Below are 12193 nucleotides of genomic sequence, written 5' to 3'. Positions count from 1 at the left end.
CTTTTTTTTTTTTTTATAAATTTATTTATTTATTTACTTTTGGTTGTGTTGGGTCTTCATTGCTGTGAGCAGGCTTTTCTCTGGTTGCAGCGAGTGGGGGCCACTCTTCGTTGCGGTGCGTGGGTTTCTCCTTGCGGTGGCTTCTCTCGCTGTGGGGCACGTGCTCTAGGCACGTGGGCTTCAGTAGTTGTGGCATGTGGACTCAGCAGTTGTGGCTCACGGGCTCAGCAGTTGCGTCTCGCGGGCCCAGTTGCTCCGCGACATGTGGGATCCTCCTGCACCAGGGCTTGAACCCGTGTCCCCTGCATTGGCAGGTGGATTCCTAACCACTGCGCCACCAGGGAAGCCCTAAAAATCATGTTTCTTTAAGATTTATTTTAAACACAAGACACACTTTGTGATTCCATTTACATAAAGGTGCAAATTTGGGCAAGATCAGGACGACTGTTAGAAATAAGACTGTGGGCACCTCTGTGGGGAGTGACAAGATGGGGTGGTGACGGGGAGGGTCAGAGCTCACGGGATGGGAACGTTCCAATTCCTGGTCTGGGAGCTGGTGACAACGGACTGTCCCTTGGGGAAATTCCTCTCTCCCCCACGCCCTGCCTCCCTGATGGTAACCCCTAAACCACTGTGCTAAGAGATCTTCCTGTCTGGTTCATCTGGCATTTGTCAAGGGCTTGCTGGGCATGTCACCAAGGATTTGTGCCACTTAGCGTGGATTAAACGTGTTGACAGCTCAGGCTGGGCTCAGCAAGCCACCTCACTGAAGCAGGTGGGAATCAGCACATTTCACAGCCGAGAAAGCTGCGTCCCAGCAGTGGAAGCCCTGCTGGGGTCATGAAACCAGAATACGGTGGGGCTGGGATTTGAACCCAGAGCCTGGGGTTTTTACCTATCCCCAGTCCCAGGCTTATATTCTGGGTGTGTTAAAATCTCATTAATGCTATCAGCCCCCCTCCCGCTATTATTTTGGAACATAGTTTTTATCCAACATTCTCTTTTGGTATCTTCTTCATTTGGGTCAATTTACGTGGATTTTCTCTGTCTCCCCACTTTTCCTCATTGGGTTTGAAACCCAACTCCTCCCTCTACCCAGCCAGGGGTCCTGAGCTCTGGGTCCCCCAGGGCGACAGAGATCTGGAAGTTGGCTGGTATAGAACGCCTGGGAATAAGGTGGGAGGTTTCCTCCTGGGCCTATCCCAGGGAAGGCTTCCTACTATGGGGACCTAATGGTGGGAGTGATGGAAGGAACTGAGATGCAGGGAGCAGGGGAGACAGACACAGAGAACTCTGTTGACTGAGTCATCAGTCTGGATCTGCCCCCAAGGCATGCATCACACCAGCTGCAAAAGCTTCTAGCCCCAGCCTCAGAAGTGCTTGAATCCTCCAGCTTCACAGGGAGGGAGGGCCACTTCTATCCCCACCCATGTGCACAGGCCAGTGTCTACCTGCTTTCTGGTTAGCAAATCCCTATATCTGTGATTGATTGGTCATGCCTGTCTGGAGAAAGCTTGGAGAAGTGGTATGTGTGGAGGCTGGAGATCGACTAGAGATGTCTGTCCTGGGCACCCAGAGTCTGGAGTGTGAGTTCACACAAAGTTGTGTGAACGTCTTGCAGCCTCCCAGCACAGCCCTCACCTGGGGGGTTATGGCTCCTCACCCACCTTGCACACTCAGCTCTCCCTCTCTGTCTCTCTACATCTCTGAGTTTCTCTCTGTCCCTGTCTCCTCCCTCTTTCTCCGGCTTCATCCCTACCTCACCCATCAGCATCTCTGCCCCCAACCCCACCCCAGAAGCTTTGTAGCCTTGTACCCTGATCACAACTGAGGGGCTGCCTCTTTCTGTGTCCAGGCAGGCTGCACTCATGGCACCTCCAAGTGAGGAGACGCCCCTGATCCCTCAGCGCTCCTGCAGCCTCTCCTCTTCAGAGGCTGGTGCCCTGCACGTGCTGCTGCCCCCTCGGGGCCCTGGACCCCCGCAGTGCCTATCCTTCTCCTTTGGGGACCACTCAGCTGAAGAACTATGTGTTTGGGCTGCTAAGGCCAGTGGTGAGTGGGTCCCTAGAAGGCTTGGCCAGAGGGAGGGGTAGGACTGTGCGGAACACAGATTGGGAGCTGGAAGAACTGCCAAGTGGAGTCAGCATTGGAGCTGGGGTTAGAGGGATGAGTAGGGGTGTGGTAAGGGAGGAGGGTGCACAGGAAATGGCATGTGCAAAGACTCAGAGGCGTGATGGTATACTAGGGGAAACAGCTAGTCATCCCTCGAGGTAAACTGTACATGGAAAGAGATGCTCTGGGTAGAGGGGCAGGGAGCCCTGAGAAGCAGACTGAGCACATGGCTTCTCTCCTAAGGGCAATGGGGAGTCCTAGAATGGGTGCGAGCAGGGGTGGGACATGGTGTCAGAGCTGAAGGTGAGAAAAAGCCTGTGGGGCTGCATGGGGATAACATGGCAGCCCTGCAGGGGACAGATGGGGAGAGCTGGGAGTAACTGATGCGGGCGTCCCCTCAGGCATCCTGCCCGTGTACCACTCCCTCTTTGCTCTGGCCTTGGAGGACCTGTCCTGTTGGTTCCCCCCGAGCCACATCTTCTCCGTGGAGGACGTGGGCACCCAGGTCCTTGTCTACAGGCTCCGGTAGGAAGTATCCCCTGTCCCCCCACCCCCCGCCACAGATATGGGTTAAATGATACCGAGAGGGCATGCCTTTGGCTGAGGGCTTTGGAAATGGGAGTTTAAGACAACAGTGACCCCTCAATCATCATCTCCACGTACCTCCTGGTGGATGCCCCAGGGAGGGCGTGATCACTGCTCATTTCACAGGTGAGGAAACTAATGCCAGAGAGGGTGGGTCACTTGTCCAAGGTCACACAGCAAGTCAGTGGCATAACCTGGGCTCTTTGAGGTCCTGGCACAGTCCCTCCATCGTATCCCCACTCCAGGGTTCTCCCCTCTCGCACAGCTTTTACTTCCCCAACTGGTTTGGGCTAGAGAAGTGCCACCGCTTTGGGCTACGAAAGGACTTAGCCAGTGCCATCCTTGATCTGCCAGTCCTGGAGCACCTCTTTGCCCAGGTAGGGGTCTGCCTGGGGCTCAGCCCAGGGGTGGGGTCCCTGGGGCAATATCAGGACTCGTGGTTGGGCAGCCTCGGCTGACCCTCCCTGTGGCAGTCCAGGGGTGGAGGTCAGCCCAGGTGGGGGGGTCTACAGAGCAACATCAGGGCTCATGGTTGGGCTGTGACTGGCCTGCAGCACCGCAATGACCTGGTCAGCGGCCGCCTCCCGATGGGCCTCAGCCTCAAGGAGCAGGGTGAGTGTCTCAGCTTGGCTGTACTGGACCTGGCCCAGATGGCCCTCGAGCAGGGTCAGCGGCCCGAGGAGCTGCTGAAGACCATCAGGTGAGGGCTTCCAGGCTGTGGCGCCCAGCCTCTACCTGGGAGTGAGCCAGCATGGCTCCACCAGAGCACTGCCAGAGTCCAGGCCTGGACATTGGGGCTGCCCACCTACATGCCACCAGTGTGTTCATGTGACCCAGCCCACACCCTTCCTTTCAACACAGACCCACTTAGACTCCATTGTCGGGCTTCAGGCAGCTAAAAGGACTATGTGTGTCCCTGTCTGTCTTATGGGCCCCAATGGCCCTTCCTATAGAGGCCCTACGCCCATGCCTGTCCCTGAGTGTGTCTCTGTGACCCCCTAGTGAGGCGACACTCCAGCCCCTCAACTGAAGTCTGGGTTGATGTATGTCCCTGCCCTCCCTGCGGAGGCCCCTCTCCACATTGAGAGCCCCACTCCCCCCGCTCGCAGCTACAAGGTCTGCCTGCCCCCCGGCCTGCGCGACCTGATCCAGGGCCTGAGCTTCGTGACGCGGAGGCGTATCCGAAGGACAGTGCGCCGGGCCTTGCGCCGCTTGGCCGCCTGCCAGGCTGATAAGCACTCGCTCATGGCCAAGTACATCATGGACCTCGAGCGGCTGGACCCAGACAGGGCCACCGAGACCTTCCGCGTGGGCCTCCCCGGAGCTGCTGGTGGTCAGGATGCGCCGGGGCTGCTCCACGTGGCTGGCGGCAGTGGCATCGCCTGGAGCCCGGGAGAACACGAGGTGCGAGGTCGGGTGGGTTGGGGCTCTGGGCAGGGCCAACGGCGGGGGCGGGGCAAGGAAGTGGGCGTGGCTGTGAGGGGCGGGGCCGAAGGGAGGAGGGACTGTGAGAGGGCTTGTGGGGGAGGGCACCCGGCTGACTGAGGTGTAGGGCTGAGCGAGGAGTCGGGAATGAAATGGGCGGGGCGTAGAAGGAGGGGCTAGTTGGGTGGGCGGGGTTCAGAGTGGGGCTAACCGCAAGTTGAGGGAAGATGCAGGACTGAGGGTGGGTGGGGCTCCCGACTGTACTAAGAGACACCGCGAGATAAAGCGGAGCTAAGTGAGGGAGGGGCTCGGGGTGAGGTGGGCTGGGGGACCTGCCGAGAGAAGGAGGCGGGTCTCCCTGGTGGGGTGGGAGAGGGATGTGACTGGGTGAGGCTGAGAGGGGCGGGTCTCATGAGTATGGGTTGTATGGGTTGGTGGGGTCCAGGCTTCCAAAAGGGACTGGGGGGCTCGGAGTGGGAGGGATCCCCAGCTTCAGTCCTCCCCCTTCTTCCCAGGTCCTCCAGCCCTTCTGCGACTTTCCAGAAATCGTGGATATCAGCATCAAGCAGGCCCCACGCATTGGCCCCGCCGGGGAGCACCGCCTCGTCACCATCACCAGGACAGACAACCAGATCCTGGTGCGTGCTGGATCCCGTTCCCCTCCTGCCTCGCCCGAGGGCAGGGATGCGGGACTGTCACCCTCGGGCCGCAGCGAGCGCTGACGCGGATCCTCGCAGGAGGCCGAGTTCCCGGGGCTGCCCGCAGCGTTGTCCTTCGTGGCGCTCGTGGATGGCTACTTCCGGCTGACCACTGACTCCGGCCACTACTTCTGCAAGGAGGTGGCGCCGCCGCGGCTGCTGGAGCAGGTGGCCGAGCAGTGCCATGGCCCCATCACGTAAGGACCCGCCCCCACGTGGCCAGACTCACCGGGACCGAACCTCGGTCACTCCCCTTCTTGGGGCCTCTGTGTCCTCGCCTTTCAGGAGCCCTGGACAAGCGATCAAGTGCTTGAACAGCGCCAGGGGCATAGTTGGCGCTCAACGAGTCTGGGGTCTCCTTTCTGCCGCTTCCCTCCTCGAGGCCCCAGAGCCATTTTCTGGGGATGCTCGCAGTGCCTGGCTTCACCTGCAGCCTCCTCTTTAATCCCTGAGGCAGAAGCCCAACTTCTGGCTCAATTTATAAATGGGAGGGAGTGAGGGAATGTTACCTGGTGACCTTCCCAGGGCTTCAGAGAAACCAGAATTAGAACTCAGGATTAGTTTGGTTTCTGTGCCTCTATCTCCCTGTTTCTCTCCAACTTCGAATCTCAGTTCCCTCCCACCTTTCCCCACAGCTTGGATTTTGCCATCAACAAACTCAAGACTGGGGGTTCACTTCCCGGCTCCTACGTTCTCCGCCGCAGTCCCCAGGATTTCGACAGCTACCTCCTAACTGTCTGTGTCCCGGTCAGTCTACCATAGGGGCCAGGAGGGCAAGGAGGGCTTCCTGGAGGAGATGATATTTGAGCTGAGAACTGAAAGATGAGTCAGCATTACTTCCTGAAGAAGGGGAGGGAAAAGGCATTCCCAGTGGAGGGAACAGCATAGGCAAAGGCTTGGAGATTTGAGGGGGAGGGTGCCGCCCACTCCCACTCAGGGACCACTCCTCTTTGCAGACCCCCCTGGGCCCTGATTACAAGGGCTGCCTCATCCGGTGCGACCCCACAGGAACCTTCTCCCTGGCTGGCCTTGGCCAGCCCCACAGCAGTCTTCGAGAGCTCCTGGCAGCCTATTGGGGTGGTGGGTTGCACGTGGATGGGGTTGAGCTGAACCTCACCTTCTGCTGCACCCCCAGACCCAAAGGTGAGCCTGCTTTCTCCCCTGAGCTGAGTGATGAATCTGGGTCCCTGCATTTCTGTGTCTGTTCCAGTTCTTGTATGGCAAGTGGCAGAGACTGCAGGTCAAGGTAGTTTAGGAGGGAAAAAAAGGTGATTCGGGACTCATGGGACTGCTTTCAGGCATGGTTAGATCCGGGCACAGCTGGATCCGAGGGATGTCACTAGCACTTAGCCTCTGTCCATCTCTTGCCTCTTCCTCTGGGTGAATTTTGCTCTCAGACAAACCCCTTCGATGGGACAGCTTTGAGGTGTGAGTTCTCCAGAGTCTCCCAGAATCCCTAGCAGGACTGAGACAAGGCTGCCCACAGCATCACCTGCTCATTTGCACCCCCTGCAGGGTTCCTTCCCTCTCTGTCTCACTCTCCCACCCCTCACTGGGACTTCCTGGAGTCTCCTTTCAAATAAATTATGTGCCCTGGAGTCCTCCTCTTAGTATTGGCTTCTGAAGAAGACCCCACACTGAGACAGGGAGTGAGCAAACCTTTGAGGACCTTTCACCTCTGACCTCTGGTTTTCTTCCTCCATCCACTCCCCATAGAAAAGTCCAATCTGATTGTGGTCCGGAGAGATTGCAACCCACCCACATCATCCCCTGTTCAGCCCCAATCCCAATGCCAGCTGAGTCAGATGACATTTCACAAGATCCCTGCCGACAGCCTGGAGTGGGTAAGGGGCCCCAGGAAATGTGCGGGGGATACCTCAGTTGAGATCCAGAGAGACCAGGTCTATATCCATCTCTTCTGTGTGGCCTCAGGCATGTGATGTAACCTCCCTGTGCCTCTGTTTCATCACCTGTAAAATGAGTCCATTACCTGTGCCTTGCTTGGACCAGGGCTAGGGGACTGGATCCATGGGAGCCCCCTTACTGGCCTCTCATGTTGCCCCCTCACTCTCCAGCATGAGAACCTCGGTCACGGGTCCTTTACCAAGATTTACCGGGGCTGTCGCCATGAGGTCGTGGATGGGGAGGCCCGAGAGACAGAGGTGCTGCTCAAAGTGATGGATGCCAAGCACAAGAACTGCATGGAGGTGAGCAGGGTGGGACCAGGCCTCCTGGGTTAGGGCCTGGGTGGAGAGAGAGTCATGGATTCAGAGAAATTTGAAACACACAGGGCCTTAAAACAACAGAAATGTAGCCACAGCATCTCCATGAAATATAGAAGGGTCAGGGAAATTAGATGCAAACAGAAAGAGTACACCAGACAGAGGGAACAGCCAGTGCAAAGGTCCTGAGGCAGGGCCAAGCCTGGCATGTTTAAGGAACAGCAAGGAGGCCAGTGGGTCAGAGAGAAACGAGCAAAGTAGAAGAGAGGAATGATGCGGATGGAGGCATCAGCAGGGGCTGGGCAACACAGAGGAAGGTTTGAGCCCTTCTCAAACCCCAGATCTCCCACTTGTGTGAGAGATTCAAGGTAGAATACAGTGGGGACTTCCTGCCTCCATCAGAAAATCATGATACAGAGTGCTGTGTGTACTAATGGTGGACTCCAGGGCCAAAGGAGTCTGGCGGCCAGGTCTCCTAAGCAGGTGTGAGAGCAGCAAGTTTGGGGTCCTTGGTCTGACCCTGAAGTGGAAGAAACCCATGCATCTTCTCTCCCTTCTTTCCTCCCCAGTCATTCCTGGAAGCAGCGACCTTGATGAGCCAAGTGTCGTACCAGCATCTCGTGTTGCTCCATGGCGTGTGCATGGCTGGAGACAGTGAGAGACATTCCCCGCCCCACCCCTACCCTGCCTCATTGAGCCCATCTACAGCAGCAATAGCCGTACACAGTCAGAGCCTGCCCTGGCTGAGGCTCTGTTCCACCAGGGTCTATCACCCTCCCCCTCAAATCTCCAAGCCTATACCCATCTCCCTGAATCATCACTCCTTGGGCAAGCAACTCCAGGCTCCCACCAATACCAGCCCCCCCCAAATTATCTCAAGTCAGGCAGACCTGGGTTCCAATCTCACTCTGTTGCAGCTTTGCAAGGTCCACCTCTCCAAGCCTCGGTTCCATCAGTTCAGCTCATCAGCTATTTATTGGGAGCCAAGTATGTGCCAGGAGCTGGGTGCTTAGCGTAGAACACGATAAGCTGAGCAGGATGATAGATGATTTTGTGTGATGGGGGCAGCGCAGGGCATTGTGGGTGATCAGAGGCTGCTAACCCAGCTTGGAGGTCAAGCAATGATTCTGGGTAGGCAAGGATAAGTTCTAAGCTGGAAAGGCAAGGATAAATAGGCATTAGGGAAGTGAAGGCAGAGGGATGTTCCAGGCAGAAACACAGAACATGCAAAGGGCTGGAAGTGAGTTATGGAGAGAGCTTGGCGCCTTCCAGGCATTTCAGACAAATGGTTCTGCGATGGGAGATGGGGAGGAAGAAAGGTGAGTAGGGTAAGGATGGAGGAATAGGGGAGGGAAAAGTCAGAGCTGAGAGTTCAAGGGACCCTTGAAGGTGGAGCTGGGGCAGAGCCTGTTGAACACAAGTGCAGTCCTACCTCCCAACCGTGCCCCTCCCTACTGCCACCAGGCATAATGGTGCAGGAATTTGTATACCTGGGAGCGCTGGACACGTATCTGCGCAAGTGTGGCCAGCTGGTGCCGGCCAGCTGGAAGCTACAGGTGATCAAACAGCTGGCTTATGCCCTCAACTATCTGGTGAGTGCCCCTCTGCTGCTCCACCCTCCATTCACAGAGTGTACGGGGCTTTGAGAGTGGGCTCTGTCGTGTGGACAGGAGTTTGGCAAGGGTGCAAGGGGAGGGTATTTTAGACTGAGGGAACAGCATATAAACAGGTTCAGAGGTGTAGAAGCAGAAACAGAAGGGAACAGCTTGTAATTCATGGAAATTGAGGGGAGTAGTGAGCAATGAGGCTGGCCAGGGCGGAAGGCTTTCTAGAAGAAAGAACATTACAGTTGGGACCTTGAAGATTAAGTAGAAGTTCATTAAGAGGAGAAGGAAGGAGGGCATGTCAGGCTGAGGGAAAGCCTGGGCAAAGGCTGCAGCTTAGAAGGTGTGTTGCCTGTCCTGGGGTGCACCAGGCAGGTTGCCTGGCAGGAGAACATGGTGGAGATGTGGGAGAGAGAAGCTCATGGGAAGAATGAACAAGAGCTGGATCTCAAAGGGCCTTGAGGGCTGGGCTGAGGACCTTTGACTTTATCCTGAAGGGAGTGGGGAGCCATGCGATGGGGGAGCAGTGTTTGAGAAGAGGGTGGGACACGGGGGGTGGACTGCCAATAGTCTAGGGAAGATGCTGAAGTACAGCCTGAGCAGTACCAGGTGGGCTTTGAAGGATGTTCAGGAGTTCGCCAGCCAGAATATTCATTCATCATTCTTGGCATTTTCCTATGCTTGGTCCACTTAGGAAGACAAAGGTCTCCCTCACGGCAATGTCTCAGCCCGGAAGGTGCTCCTGGCTCGGGAGGGGGCTGATGGGAACCTGCCTTTCATCAAGCTGAGTGACCCCGGTGTCAGCCCCACTGTGCTAAGCCTGGAGAGTAAGTGCTAAGGGGTGGAGGAGGGAGGGGCCTAGTGAGGCAAGGAAGCAGATCCCTGACCCCATCCTTGCCCCTCCACCAGTGCTCACTGACAGGATCCCCTGGGTGGCCCCTGAGTGTCTCCAGGAGGCCCGAACACTTGGCTTGGAAGCTGACAAGTGGGGCTTTGGTGCCACAGTCTGGGAGGTGTTCAGCGGTGTCACAATGCCCATCAGCACCCTGGATCCTGCCGAGGTCAGAGCACGAGTATTGGCCTCTAGAGCTCTCATTTGATAGAAGGGTAGACTGAAGTCCAGCTTGGGGAGGATGGGGGTGTCTGGGGGTGCCTTCTGAGGGTGCACTGGGGGTGACCAGCCCCTCCTCCTGCCCTCAGAAGCTTCAGTTTTACCAGGAACGGCAGCAACTGCCTGCACCCAAGTGGATGGAGCTGGCCCTGCTGATTCAACAGTGCATGGCCTACGAGCCAGGCCACAGGCCCTCTTTCCGCGCTGTCATCCGTGACCTGAACAGCCTCATCACTTCAGGTGCCCACTGGGCTAGGCAGGGTGGGCAGGGCCAGCATGTCATATTGGGCCCAGTAGGAGAGCGGGGTTTGCATGTAGAGCCTGCCCTGTGTGCCTGGCAAGGTTGGAATGGTTGGTGACTGTGACAGTCAGCTATAACAAACAGGCCCATCAGTTCAAGGTTGAACATGATGGATGTTTAGTTCTCATTCAATGAGGGTGTCCAGGTCAACAAGAAACTCTCTCTTTGTTGTTCCCCCCATCCCACGGCCTCAGGCCCCTGCTGGATCCTCTGCAAACAAGAGATAGAGTGTAGAAGGTCCCACCTAGGTTTCCATGGGCCGGGCCTAAGGGGGCATTCAGCATGTCTCTGTCCCCTATCAGCCTGAGCTCAGTCATTTGACCATACCCCATGGCAGTGGAGTCTGGGAAATGCCCTTCTGTCTGTGTACAGCATATGCACTGCATAAGAGGGCTGCCTTTGCCCAGGAGCACCTTTTTCCAGCTCCACAAAGTACTTCTTGGCTTGCAGAGGCCCTGCCATAATGCACAGAGAGGCTAAGCATTCAGATGGAGGTCACACAGCGAGTCAGTTAGGAGTGGGGGCTTAGGGCCCAATGCACTGCTCACTCACTGCCTGTGCCCTCCAGATTATGAGCTCCTCTCAGACCCCACACCTGGTGCCCTGGCTCCCCATGATGGGCTTTGGAATGGCGCCCAGCTCTATGCCTGCCAGGACCCTACCATCTTTGAGGAGAGACACCTCAAGTACATCTCACAGCTGGGCAAGGTGAGGAGGGTTAGGCTGGGGTGGGTGGGGTAGCACCCATGCACGTGGACACCAGCCCTGCTGTCCCCCAGGGCAACTTTGGCAGCGTGGAACTGTGCCGCTATGACCCGCTGGGCGACAACACAGGTGCCCTGGTGGCCGTGAAGCAGCTGCAGCACAGCGGGCCAGAACAGCAGAGGGACTTTCAGCGGGAGATCCAGATCCTCAAAGCCCTCCACAGTGACTTTATTGTCAAGTACCGGGGTGTCAGCTATGGCCCAGGTGAGCCACCTCCCAAGTGGATGCTCTTCAAATCACACATCCTCATCCTTCTGCAGTACCATTTTAGGGTGGTCTGAGAACGCCAGTGCGGGTGCTACTGACTGGTCTTTTTTTTTTCTTTTAATTAATTTTTATCAGAGTAGAGTTGCTTTACAATGTTGTGTTAGTTTCTGCTGTACAGCAAAGTGAATCAGCTATACATATACATATATCCCCCTGACTGGTCTTGTTTACTGATCTAGATTGCCTTGGGATCGACAATTTCCCTACCGGAAAAAATGGGTCATTATGAGGTTTAGAAGAATCAATGAATATTGTTGAAAGTACTCAGAAAGACATTAGCGATAAGCATCACTGTTGCCGTTCCCATTTTACAGAAAGCAATATCGAGGCCGGGAGGGACACGAGGTCCCACTCTGAACCGGGAAGGAGAATGGGGAAGGGGAGTAGACAAAGTTAGGCCCTGTGGTGACTCCTCCCTGCCTCCCCCACCTCCCCTAGGCCGCCTGAGCCTGCGGCTGGTCATGGAGTACCTGCCCAGCGGCTGCCTGCGCGACTTCCTGCAGCGGCACCGCGCGCGCCTTGACGCTGGCCGCCTGCTCCTCTACGCCTCGCAAATCTGCAAGGTGCGGGTCGGAAGAGGGCGGGGCGCCCGTCAGACCTGCGGGAACTGACCTGGCTCGACCTGGGCAAGGTCTCCGTGGATTCGCCAGGAAGGCTGAGGGTTGAAGTTTGGGGTCCAGGTCAGGCTGGAAGTGGGGTTGAGTTAGGGCTAAGGTCAGGACTGGAGTGCAGGATGGGTCAGAGGTAGGGTTAGGCTCGGGGTCTGGGTTGGGGCTGGTGTTGGATTCCATGTCAGACTTGGGCCCCTGCGGAGTCATCCTGGGGTCCATATTCCATGCCCTCCCACAGGGCATGGAGTACCTGGGCTCCCGCCGCTGCGTGCACCGCGACCTGGCAGCCCGTAACATCCTGGTGGAGAGCGAGACGCATGTCAAAATCGCTGACTTCGGCCTCGCCAAGCTGCTGCCGCTCGACAAAGACTACTACGTGGTCCGCGAGCCAGGCCAGAGCCCCATCTTCTGGTAGAGAGCTCGCCCCTGCCCCACCCTTCCTCCCCCCTACCCAGGCCCCCCCCCTGCTCCCCCCTTCCGGGCCCCGCCCCC

General features: G+C 57.0%; 1 protein-coding gene across 1 annotated transcript in view; it reads left to right on the top strand.

Moving 5' to 3' along the window:
* Positions 1-1857: 1857 nt before the first annotated feature.
* The window catches only part of JAK3 (Janus kinase 3), a 12549-nt gene continuing 2213 nt past the window's right edge, over positions 1858-12193 (top strand). Inside the window, exons 1-20 of the mRNA XM_007461030.1 lie at positions 1858-2052; positions 2514-2637; positions 2963-3074; positions 3252-3397; positions 3807-4101; positions 4638-4760; positions 4860-5017; positions 5456-5567; positions 5777-5963; positions 6537-6664; positions 6896-7027; positions 7612-7696; positions 8507-8634; positions 9341-9473; positions 9556-9707; positions 9847-9997; positions 10627-10766; positions 10838-11027; positions 11529-11653; positions 11940-12112. Coding sequence (XP_007461092.1) covers positions 1869-2052; positions 2514-2637; positions 2963-3074; positions 3252-3397; positions 3807-4101; positions 4638-4760; positions 4860-5017; positions 5456-5567; positions 5777-5963; positions 6537-6664; positions 6896-7027; positions 7612-7696; positions 8507-8634; positions 9341-9473; positions 9556-9707; positions 9847-9997; positions 10627-10766; positions 10838-11027; positions 11529-11653; positions 11940-12112 — 2978 coding nt within the window. The 5' untranslated portion in view covers positions 1858-1868. The remainder of the gene's footprint in view (positions 2053-2513; positions 2638-2962; positions 3075-3251; positions 3398-3806; positions 4102-4637; positions 4761-4859; positions 5018-5455; positions 5568-5776; positions 5964-6536; positions 6665-6895; positions 7028-7611; positions 7697-8506; positions 8635-9340; positions 9474-9555; positions 9708-9846; positions 9998-10626; positions 10767-10837; positions 11028-11528; positions 11654-11939; positions 12113-12193) is intronic.

This window comes from Lipotes vexillifer, unplaced genomic scaffold (genome assembly GCF_000442215.2).
Source record: "Lipotes vexillifer unplaced genomic scaffold, Lipotes_vexillifer_v1.1 scaffold469, whole genome shotgun sequence".
Classification (NCBI taxonomy): Eukaryota; Metazoa; Chordata; class Mammalia; order Artiodactyla; family Lipotidae; genus Lipotes; species Lipotes vexillifer.
This window is presented reverse-complemented; position numbering and strand designations above follow the sequence as displayed.